Below are 12097 nucleotides of genomic sequence, written 5' to 3'. Positions count from 1 at the left end.
ATGCCTCATCTGAGGACACTTGAGATTTCTTCATAAGAGGCAGAGAAAGGGTTCTAATTCAACTATTATACATTTTAATTAGTATGAAAATTGGTTGTTGTTTTTTTTTGTGATGGAGTTTTGCTCTTGTTGCCCAGGCTGGAGTGCAGTGGTGCTACCTCGGCCCACTGCAACCTCCACCTCCCAGGTTCAAGTGATTATCCTGCCTCAGCCTCCTGAGTAGCTGGGATTATAGGCATGCACCACCATGCCCAGCTGATCTTTTGTATTTTTAGTAGAAACTGGGTTTCATCATGTTGGCCAGGCTGGTCTCAAACTCCTGACCTCAGATAACCCACCTGCTTCGACCTTCCAAAGTGCAGGGATTATGAGCATGAGCCACTGTGCCCAGCCAGCTGATTTATTTTTTATAGAGCCTGTTTTTAAAATAGTATTTCTGTAGAGTAAAACTTTTTTTTAAGTACCCTTACCCAAAACTAAAATAATTTTTTATTATGTAGCGTTGAGGACATTCATTTACCAATTTTTTGCAGAGTACCAACTATGTGCAAGAGTGCTGTATTATATAATACAAGAGCAACATAGACAAGAGACTTTAATCTTTCCTTCAAGCAGCAAACGGTGTAGTAGTGTAATGCTGTGTTAAAGGGCTGTGCTAAAGGAAGTACAGAATTTTTAGGTAGGACAGTTTGAGGGGGCTCATACAGATTTTGTTGGGGGCTCATACAGATTTTGTTGGGGGAAAGCTTTGCAAGTGAGGTTTGACAAGTGAGAATGGGTTAAGCAAAGAAGAGGTACACTCCTGCCAGAGAAAACAGTATTAGTATAGTTACAAGGTAGACGAATACATGCAGCACAGAATCTTGAGAAGTTCTGAAGGATATCTTGTGATTGTGGAGAGGGTATTGGTAAGAGATGAGGTGTTCCTAGTGGATATCTGCATTACCTCTGTTGCTTATCAAAGTATAGATGTGTATCCCTTTTCCAAACTTGTTGAACTAGTTTCTGGGATAGAGCTAAATATGTATATTTTAAAAACACATCCTGCTGGGCCTAGTGGCTCATGCCTGTAATCCCAGCACTTTGGGAGGCCGAGGTAGGTGGATGACAAGGTCAGGAGTTTGAGATCAGTCTGGCCAACATGGTGAAACCCTGTCTCTACTAAACATACAAAAAAATTAGCCAGGTGTGGTGGTGGGCCCCTGTAATCCCAGCTACTTGGGAGGCTGAGGCAAGGAGAATTGCTTAACCTGTGAGGCGGAGGTTGCAGTGAGCCAGGATTGCACCACTACATTCCAACCTAGGTGACAGTGCACGACTCCATCTCAAAAAAAAAAAAAAAAAAAGTAAGACACCCTATGGGTGATTGTCACGTGTACCTGGATAAAAATGACTTTTAGGTCAGAAAGTGCCAGAAGGTGAGAAATTTGGATTCATCTTAAAGCATTGGGGGATTTATCCTACTGCACTGAATAGCCATTGAAGAATTTTAAGCAAGAAGTGATGTGATTAAACTATTAGAAATGTGGAAAATGGATTAGAGAGTGAGACTGTATCCATAGAGGTATGTTGGAATAGTCTGTGTGAGAGTTGTTTTAGCCTAAACTTAAGCAGTAACAGGAGGGATAATGAGAAGAAGTCTGAGAGATATTAAAAGTGAAAAGTTAACAGACTTGATCTTATTTAGACAGTGCAGTCATGTATTATACAATATTCTTTCAGCCACGAAAGGCAGATTACTTGGTTATCCTTGAAACAAATAAGGGCTGTATGAAATAGATATTGCCCCTACTACTTCTTAAGTCTCTCACCCACTGTTCTAAATGAAGAAGACAATGGGAAGCCACTGAAGGACTTTTAACCAGAAGGGTCACAATCACATCCACGTTTTAGAGCTATTGGTTTGGCTATAATAATAAGAAGAGATTGGAAGGGCACATATTGGAGGCAGGAAGGCAGTTGGAAGGAAGACTGCTCTATTAATTGGAACCAAAGATGATGATACTGTCAGTGATTGATAGTGTCAGTGAGGATGGAGAAGAGGCAAGGATTTGAAAAAGAAGTAGGAGGTAGACTGAGCAAGACTTGGAGTCTTATTCTAACTGGGGGTTAAAGATGACCTGAAGGTTTCTGACATGAGTGACTTTGATGCTTGATGACACCATTTCCCTAAAAAAGATTATAGACCACGGAAAATGGTGCCTCGCAGGTTGGGTAATCTTACAATCCTGGTGCTCTGGGCTGCTGCCCTGTTCCTTGCTCTGGGCATGGAAAGGGCTCTGGTGCTACCCGAGGTACAGAAGCAAGATTGAGGTCAAGCTGAAGCAGGGTTGATGGCCAGCCACGCGTCGTGCTTGCCTATGGTTCCCCCTTCCCCTCTGCTGACCTGCAGCTCTGATTTCGTCCCTGACGCTTTCCGACCCTGCCTAGCCAGATATGCACCCAGTGTGCCAGGAGTGTGCAAAATTTGTCCAAAGTGGCCCTTTGTTGTAAAACGACACGAGAGCTAATGCTGCATGCACATTGCTACCTGAATCAGAAGGAGACCATCTTGGGGCTAGATCTCCAGAACTGTTCTCTAGAGGACCCTGGTCCAAACTTTCATCAGGCACGTACCACTGTCATCATAGACCTGCAAGAAAACTCCCTCAAAGGTGACCTGACCAACACCTTCCGTGGCTTTACCCAGCTCCAGACTCTTGATACTGCCACAAGATGTCAACTGTCCTGAAGGAATTAATGCCCGGAATACTGCCACCTCTTATAGACAACCAAATCTGTCAAGGCCAAAAGAACCTTTGTAATAATACTGGGAACCCAGAAATGTGTCCTGAGAATGGATCTTGTGTACCTGATGGTCCAGGTTTTTTTGCAGTGTGTTTGTGCTGATAGTTTCTACGGATATAAGTGTATGTGCCAGGGCTCGTTCTCACTGCTTATGTTCTTCGGGATTCTGGGATCCACCACTCTGTCCATCTCCATTCTGTTTTAGGGGGACCCAATGCCAAAAAGCCAAGACTTCATGAACCACATAGGTCTTACCATTGACCTAAGATCAATCTGATGTATCTTAGCCCATCCAGGAAGCTCTGCTTCCCAGACAGGCATCTTTGGTCAGTGGATTTGCCTCAAGGTTGAGGCCGCCACTGGAAGTTGAAAAATTGCACTTCCCTGGTGTAGGTAGACAAGTACCAGTTCCCAGTTGTGTTGTTGTCTATAATAAACACTTTTTTCTTTAAAAAAAAAACAAAAAACAAAAAACAAAGATTATAGAAGGATAAATTATTTGATGAATACATTCTGCTTGTCTTTTTTATTTTTAAGTAATTTTTTTATTAGTTTCCTCTGCCAAGTCAAAAAGTATATTGTTAATCTATTTGTATTAATATTTTATTAGGCAAGAAGTAGTCCTGAACTACTGCCTTCTGGTGTGACTGATGAAAATGAGGTGACTGCAGCTGTTAATGAAAAGGTTTGTCCTGAATTCGACAATAACAAACATTCAAAAGAGGTAAAAATAATTTTATATTTACATTGAGAGTCATAAGGGTGGAAGGATAGGAGGAAGTGAATGGTCAGACATTACTTAATGGGTACAATATACATTATTCAGATGACAGATACATCAAAAGCCCTGACTTTATCACTAGGCAATATAGCTGTGTAACAAAATTGCACTTGTACCCCTTGAATTTATAGATATTAAATAAAGAAATAAATGTTCTAATGTGGTGGCAAATGCCTGTAGTCCCAGCTACTCAGGAGGCTGAGGTAGGTGGATTGTTTGAGCCTGAGTTGGAGGAACTAGGCAACATAGACCTTATCTCTAAAAATTAAATGATATTTTTAAAAAATGTCCTTATCACTGTTTTCCTTAGATGTTATACCTATTTTAGGTGAAGGAAACAGAAAAATGTGTTAAATGTGCTTTATGACTAGATAAATTTTTGTTACATTACCATCAGTTGATTTTTTCAAAGCATATGTATGACCTGAATGTGTGTTATTTTATTTTAAAATGTTACCTTTTAAAACTTTGGTTTCTAAATATATATTTTTTTAATTTAAAATTATTTTTAGGAAGATCCATTTAATGTAGACTCAAGTTCACTGACAGATTCAGTTGCAGATACAAACTTGGATTTTTTCCAGTCTGATCCTTTCATTGGCAGTAAGTACTCTTTTTTTATATTATAGATTTACCCAAAAAACGTTTTTTAATATATAAACTAAGAATTAAGGCTTCTGTTTCAATAGCCTGCTGTCTCATTCTGTCACCCAGGCTGGAGTGCAGTGGCATGATCTTGGCTCACTGCAACCTCCACCTCTTGGGTTCAAGCAATTCTTCTGTCTCAGCCTCCTGAATAGCTGGGGCTATAGGTGTGCACCACTGCGCTCAGCTAATTTTTGTATTTTTAGTAGAGACAGGGTTTCACCATGTTGGCCACGCTGGTCTTGAACTCCTTACCTCAAGTTACCCACCTGCTTTGGCCTCCCAGAGTGCTGGGATTACAGGCATGAGCCACCATGCCTGGCCTGATAGCCTACTTTTTACAATAAAAGATAGAGGTGAGAGTGAGGGTTTATATGCCTAGACTTGCTAGTATTTATCCTCCACAGGCAGCTAAATCCTGGGACCAAGCCTTTGATTATGCCTTAGGATCCCCTCATTAAGAAGGTGTTTATTCTTTAGAATAAGGACCCCAAAACAAAAGCAAAAAAAGTAACTGTTAAAGATCAATAGAGAAGACTGAGCTTCTTTTTTTTTTTTTTTTTTTTAAGACAGGGTCTCACCATGTTGGTCAGGCTGGTCTTGAACTCCCGACCTCAGGTGATCCACAAGACTGGGCTTCTTAAGTCAGCCAGCAATTGTTTACTAAAAATGCCAATACAGTGCTTTTAAAACAGTAGAAGCTGTAGCAGAATTGAGGTCAGATCCCTAAGATCCATACAGTCTTATTGAAAAAACATAAGTTTGATAAATTAAAATGTCTAATATCAGTGTAAACTATGTTAAATACCACTTCTATTAAATCTCTTTTGTGTTTTATTTCCAAAATTAACTTCTGAAACCAATAGATCAATTTATATCAGTTATAAAGATGAGAAACTAAGGTACGCCAGCAAAATAATTTACTTAGGGTTGTGACAGAAATGAGCTCAGATATTATAATTCTTTTTTAAAAAAACAGTTTTGTTGGATAAAGTGTTGAAAGATATATATATAATATATAAATTATATATTCGAAGTTTACAATGTAATGATTTTAGTATATTCACAGAGTTTTGTAGTCATCACCACAATCTAATTCTAGAGCTATTTCATCACCCCATAAAGAAACATCCTAAAGCAGTCACTTCCCATCCCCCTCGTCCCTATCCCTAAGCAATCACTGATCTACTTTCTAACTCTGTAGATTTGGTTATTTGTGGAACTATATAATATGTTCATACAAGAACATATGTGTAACATGTTCTTATATGTAATGTGTTCATATTACCTATATATTCTTTTATGTCTGCCCTCTTTTAATCTTTTACTTAACATAATATCTTCAAAGTTCACTCATGTCGTAGTATGTTTCAGTACTTCATTCCTTTTTACTGATAAATATTTCATTGGATGAATATATGTCACATTTATTGGTTGATGGACATTCGGGTTTTGTCTCATGAAAAATGTTGCTATGAACATTTGTGTACAAGCTTTTGTGTGAATATATGTTTTTATTTCTTCTCAGTATATATCAAGTCATATGGTAACTGGAAGTTTAGTTGGTACCTCTGTGTTTAACTGGTTAAGGAACAGTCAGATTGTTTTTCAAAGAGACTGCATTGTTTACATTCCCAACAGTGTCATGTGTGAGTTGCAATTTTTCCGTAGCTTCATCAACACTTGTTATTATCCTTTTGATTATAGCCATCTTAGTAGGTATGAAGTGGTATCTTAACTGTGATTTTGATTTGTTTTTGTTTTTAAGACGGAGTCTTGCTCTATTTCCCAGGCTGAAGTGCAGTGGCACAGTCTCGGCTCACTGCAACCTCAGCTTCTAGGATTCAAGCGATTCTTCTGAGTCAGCCTCCCAAGTAGCTGAGACTACAGATGTGTGCCACCACTCCTGACTAATTTTTGTATTTTTCATAGAGATGGGGTTTCACCATGTTAGCCAGGATGGTCTTGATCTCCTGACCTCATGATCTGCCCATCTTAGCCTCCCAAAGTGCTTGGATTACAGGCATGAACCACCGTGCTCAGCCTGATTTGTATTTTGCTACTGACTAATGTTGAACATCTTTCTAGATGCTTATGGGCCATTTGTTTATCTTCTTTGGAAAAATGTTTATTCAATTTTGGTGAAGTCCAGTTATCTATTTTTTTCTTCTGTCACTTGTGGTTTTGGTGTAATCTAAGAAACTATTACCTAAGTCACTAAGATTTAATGATCTCTTTGTCTAAGAGTTTTATAGTTGTTGCTGTTATGGTTAGATCTTTGATCCATTTTGAGTTTACTTTTGTATATGATGTGAGATAGGGGTCGAGCTTTATTCTTTTGCCTGTGGATATCCAGTTGTCCTAACACCATTTGTTGAAAAGGCTGTCCTTTCTCCATTTTGTGTTCTTGTCAAAAATCAAAGGCCACAAATGTAAGGATTTATTTCTGGACTCTTCAATCCTGTAAGAATTTGTTGTTATTCTTGTTGTTGTTGTTTCAGTAAAGCTTAGTATCTTTATTTCTAAACTGGTGATGATAATACCCTCCCAGTACGCTTGTGAAAAGTAGAGATTTTGTTAGTAACATTTTTTTTGTAAGGCCTGTCTTCCCCTCCATCTGTAACCTCAACTTGTTATCAAGGTAAGTATAGTTGGCTGTATATTTCTTAAGGTCAATGACATTCATCATTTTATCTACTTTGAAGTGAAGTTATTGAAATAAACTTTGCTTTGCTTTTTGTTTTAAAGTTGCCGTTTAAGTAATGGTGCCACCACAGTAAATATTGTTATTTTGACTTCTGTGTGTTTATTTTATCACAGGTGATCCTTTCAAGGATGATCCTTTTGGAAAAATCGGTCAGTATCTTATTGAGTTTCATCTTAGCTTTAATTCATTTCTGCTTGATAATAAGCTTATGTTATTTAGGTTTGAAACTGAAGCCCCAGTAAGATGCTCTGTGTGCCTGGCATTTTCAGAAAGAGAGTAATAATTCTTGTGATTTTGCTTAATAAATTGCTGCTTTACTTTTATTTTTCCTGTTTTTGTTGTTGTTGTTTTGGTGGGTTTTTTTGTTGTTGTTCTTGTTGTTTGTTTTTTGTTTTTGAGACAGGGCCTCATTCTGTCACCAAGGCTGGAGTGCAGTGGTGTGTGATCATAGCTCCCTGCAGCCTTGATCTCTTGGGCTCAAGCAGTCCTCCTGCCTCAGCCTCCCAAAGTGCTGGGATTGTAAGCATGAGCCACTGTGCCCAGTAGCTTTACTTTTTTGAAAATGACATTACTGTTTAGACTTTGGTGCTTTTAATATTTATTCTGATTTATCTTATTAACTGAAGGTTAGGTGAGCATAATGATCTGTACTACTTGGGTTTTAGAATATAATTTTGTTTTCCTAAGATTATAGCCCACATATGTGATTGGAGGAAGAGGATCTTGAAGAATTACTAAAACATTAGGCTTTTTAAGATACTCTTTTTCTGGGAATTTTCATTAGAATAATGCAAATCTTATTTACCATTTAGTTTTGTGTTCTAAACCTGTTCTAAAGTATTGGCTATTAGCTTTGAGCTCAGAGAGAGAAATACATTTAGAGGTTTTTGTTGTGTTTTCTTTAGTTATAATAGCATAGAATAAGGGGACTTAAGATTGGATCCCTTGAAATTATATATTAATTTAAAAAATAAGTTTATTAGGTGAAAGTTTCTATATCTTTTATCAGAATTACAAAGGAATCTGTGAAATAAAAAGTACTCAGCTTAGATTCTACAGAATTTCTTTTTTTTTCATTCTGTTTTGAGATTGAGTTTCGCTCTTGTTGCCCAGGCTAGAGTGCAATGGTACAGTCTCGACTCAACACAACCTCTGCCTCCTGGGTTCAAGCGATTCTCCTTCCTCAGCCTCCCGAGCACCTAGCATTACAGGCATGTGCCACCATGCCCTGCTAATTTTGTATTTTTGGTAGAGATGGGGTTTCTCCATGTTGGTCAGGCTGGTCTTGAACTCCCAACCTCAGGCGATATGCCTGCCTCGGCCTCCCAGAGTGCTGGGATTACAGGTATGAGCCACTGGGCCCAGCCATCTCTTTGTGGTTTTTTTTGAGACAGTCTTGCTCCATTGCGCAGGCTAGAGTACAAGTAGTACTATCTCAACTCACTGCAACCTCCACCTCCCATGCTCAAGTGATTATTCTCATGCCTCTGCCTCCTGAGTAGCCAGGATTACAGGCGCACGCTACCATGCCTGGCTAATTTTTATAGTTTTAGTACAGACAGGGTTTCACCACGTTAGCCAGACTGGTCTTAAACTCCTGAGCTCAAGTGGTTGGTCCACCTCAGCCTCCCAAAATGCTGGGATTACAGGTGTGAGCCATCATGCCTAGCCCAAACTTTTCGTTTGTTGATTTTTGTTTGTTTGTTTTTGAGACAGGGTCTTACTGTCACCCAGGCTGAAGTGCAGTGTTATGATCTTGGCTCACTGAAGCCTCTGCCTCCCAGGTTCAAGTAATTCTCCTCAGCCTCCTGAGTAGCTGGAACTATAGGTGCACACCACCACACCTGGCTAATTTTTGTATTTTTTAGTAGAGAGGAGGTTTTGCCATGTTGGCCAGGCTGGTCTTGTACTCCTAACCTCAAGTGATCTGCCCGCCTCAGCCTCCCAAAGTGCTGGGATTACAGGCGTGAGTCACTGCACTCACCTGACCCCAAACTGTCTTTTAATGAAGGCCATGATCATACCTTCAGGTGATGAGAAATTTAGTGCAGTAACTTTTTTTTGTCTTTTCTATTCATGCTTTATTTTTTCAGATCCATTTGGGGGTGATCCTTTCAAAGGTTCAGATCCATTTGCATCAGACTGTTTCTTCAGGCAATCTACTGATCCTTTTGCCACGTCAAGCACTGACCCTTTCAGTGCAACCAACAATAGCAGTATTACATCGGTAAGTGGGAGAATTAAAAACTGCTAAGTTAAATGGATAATAAGTGTTCTAAGCAAGTTTCTTGAAATACATAGTGATGAAAGAATCCTCAGTTAGATTACTTCTTATGGGCCATGTAAGAATTTTAGTCTTGGCTGGTCCGAATGTAGTGTTATCTCGATTGTTCACAGTCAATTACAGATTGAACTCCTTGTTCCATTCTTTTCCTCCTTCTCACTACTGCACTTGGCTAGTCTTAAAACAAAAAAGAATTTTAGTTTCATTTAGTTTTTGGTTCATACTGGTATTTCATAGTTTGATCACCCACTGGAATTAACTGGAATTAACTGAACAGGTAAACTGATGTTCATCTTTCAGGAGACTAAATCTTATCCTATTGAGGATACTAAAAATGATGGGAATTTATAAGCCAACCTTACATAAAGTTTTTTTGAAATGTTTGGTGTATTATTGCAATAATGAAAATTGCTTTAAAAGGAACTTTAGAAAAATAAAATCATTTATGTTATTTCATAGACACATCTGGAATGTTAATTCTATAAAGTACAAATTCGCACTAAATGTTAAGGTCTCTTGAGAATGTACATACCTACAACAATGATTGTTTAATAATCACATGCCTGCTCCAGGTAATTCTGTATGCTTTACATTCATTGTTTCTAATCTTCATATCACCCTTGCAAAGTAGGTTTTGATATCCCTATTTTTAAAATAAGGACACTGTGATGTAGAAAATTTAACATGTTTAAGGTCCTATAGCTAAGTGCTTTTTTATCTGGGGGCTTAAAAAAAAATCTTCATGTTGTGGATGTTTACAGATGCTCAGAAGAGAATAATGAATATTTTTAACAAGCTTCCATATATTCATTACCCAATTTCAATAATTGGGAATGGTTTTGCAGGTTTTTAGCTTTGCTTCTTAATTTGTATTTTTAGACTTTGTTTTGAGACGGCAGTTTCATGTCTGTAGGTCATCTGAACCTGTAAAGGACCAGTTAATTGAGAGGCGTTTGAAGCAATAAAATTTGTCTTCTAGTACTCTCAAATTAAGAATATTTCCTTGTAAAAGTAATTGATTGTTTTAAAGATACTAGGTTTATATTATTGAATGTTGCTTCTTTTTTGTATTCAGTAAAGAGCTGCTTGGCTAAGAACTGGTGTTTTCCATTGAATGAAAACTGGACAGATCACCTTAGTAACTGAATATTTGTGGTTTCCATGGGCTACTGGATACTCCGTTTTCCTGTAGCACTTAGTTTACATTGTGGACCCATTTGCCAAATTCTTCTAAAATTGCTGCCACTGGAATTATTCTCCTCTCACCTTCTTATTCTAGCCTCTCATTCTCTATCATTTAAAGAGCAAGAAAGCTAAATCAGGAATTTAAAAATGAATACATTCCTCTTGTCCTCTCCCAATGAGATTTTTCTACCATTTGTTTTACTGACTTTTTCTTTTCTTTTTTTGAGGCGCAGTCTCACTCTGTCACCAAGGCTGGAGTGTCATGGTGTGGTCTCAGCTTACTGCAACCCTCTTGAAACTTCCAGATTCAAGTGATTCGCCTGCCTCAGCCTGGCAAATAGCTAGGACTACGGTCATGTGACACCACACCTGGCTAATTTTTGTATTTTCAGCAGAAACGGGTTTCAATGTTGGCCAGGCTGGTCATGAACTCCTGACCTTGTGATCCTCTCACCTCGGCCTCCCAAAGTGCTGGGATTATAGGCGTGAGCCACCACGCCGGCCCTGACTTTTTCTTTAGAGTTTTCTAAAGGAATATTGTCCTTGCTTGCAGCTTGTAATTTTTTTTTTAATTGCATTTTAGGTTTTGGGGTATATGTGAAGAACATGCAAGATAGTTGCATAGGTACACACATGGCAGTGTGATTTGCTGCCTTCCTCCCCTTCACCTGTATCTGGCATTTCTCTCCATGCTCTCGCTCCCCAACTCCCCACCCCCTGCTCTCCCTCCCCTATTCCCCCCAACAGACCCCAGTGTGTAGTGCTCCCCTCCCTGTGTCCATTTGTTCTCATTCTTCAACACCCGCCTATGAGTGAGAATATGCAGTATTTCATTTTCAGTTCTTGTGTCAGTTAGCTGAGAATGATGTTCTCCAGGTTCATTCATGTCCCTACAAAGGACATGAATGCATCGTTTCTGACGGCTGCATAGTATTCCATGGTGTATATGTGCCATATTTTACCTGTTCAGTCTATCATTGATGGGCATTTGGGTTGATTCCAGGTCTTTGCTGTTGTAAACTGTGCTGCAATGAACATTCGTGTGCATGTGTCCTTATAGTAGAACAATTTATAATCCTTTGGATATATACCCAGTAATGGGATTGCTGGGTCAAATGGAATTTCTATTTCTAGGTCCTTGAGGAATCGCCACACTGTCTTCCACAATGGTTGAACTAATTTACACTCCCACCAACAGTGTAAAAGTGTTCCTATTTCTCCACATCCTCTCCAGCATCTGTTGTCTCCAGATTTTTTAATGATCGCCATTCTAACTGGCGTGAGATGGTATCTCTATATAGTTTTGATTTGCATTTCTCTAATGACCAATGATGATGAGCATTTTTTCATATGTTTGTTGGCCTCATATATGTCTTCTTTTGTAAAGTGTCTGTTCATATCCTTTGGCCACTTTTGAATGGGCTTGTTTGTTTTTTTCTTGTAAATCCGTTTTAGTTCTTTGTAAATTCTGGATATCAGCCCTTTGTCAGATGGGTAAACTGCAAAAATGTTTTCCCATTCTGTTGGTTGCCGATTCACTCTAGTGACTGTTTCTTTTGCCATGCAGAAGCTGTGGAGTTTGATTAGGTCCCATTTGTCTATTTCGGCTTTTGTTGCCAATGCTTTTGGTGTTTTGGTCATGAAGTCCTTGCCTACTCCTATGACCTGAATGGTTTTGCCTAGATTTCCTTCTAGGGTTTTTATGGTG

At 38.8% G+C, this 12097-nt stretch overlaps 1 protein-coding gene and 1 pseudogene across 37 annotated transcripts in view; both read left to right on the top strand.

Annotated features, from left to right (window-relative positions):
* EPS15 (epidermal growth factor receptor pathway substrate 15) overlaps positions 1–12097 on the top strand; it is a 185398-nt gene that overhangs the window by 124007 nt on the left and 49294 nt on the right. For all 37 annotated transcript variants that reach the window (XR_013520058.1, XR_013520057.1, XR_013520055.1 and 34 more), the window contains 4 exons: positions 3398–3511; positions 4081–4171; positions 7034–7069; positions 9014–9147. Coding sequence is in view for 31 of the 37 variants with exons in the window: in XM_078331704.1 (XP_078187830.1) it covers positions 3398–3511; positions 4081–4171; positions 7034–7069; positions 9014–9147 (375 nt within the window). In the remaining 6 variants the exon portion in view is untranslated. The remainder of the gene's footprint in view (positions 1–3397; positions 3512–4080; positions 4172–7033; positions 7070–9013; positions 9148–12097) is intronic.
* On the top strand, positions 2383–3169 carry LOC100396676 (all-trans retinoic acid-induced differentiation factor pseudogene; annotated as a pseudogene).

This window comes from Callithrix jacchus, chromosome 7, assembly GCF_049354715.1.
Source record: "Callithrix jacchus isolate 240 chromosome 7, calJac240_pri, whole genome shotgun sequence".
Taxonomy (NCBI): Eukaryota; Metazoa; Chordata; class Mammalia; order Primates; family Cebidae; genus Callithrix; species Callithrix jacchus.
The sequence above is the reverse complement of the archived record's forward strand: the minus strand, read 5'-3'. Positions and strand labels throughout refer to the sequence as shown.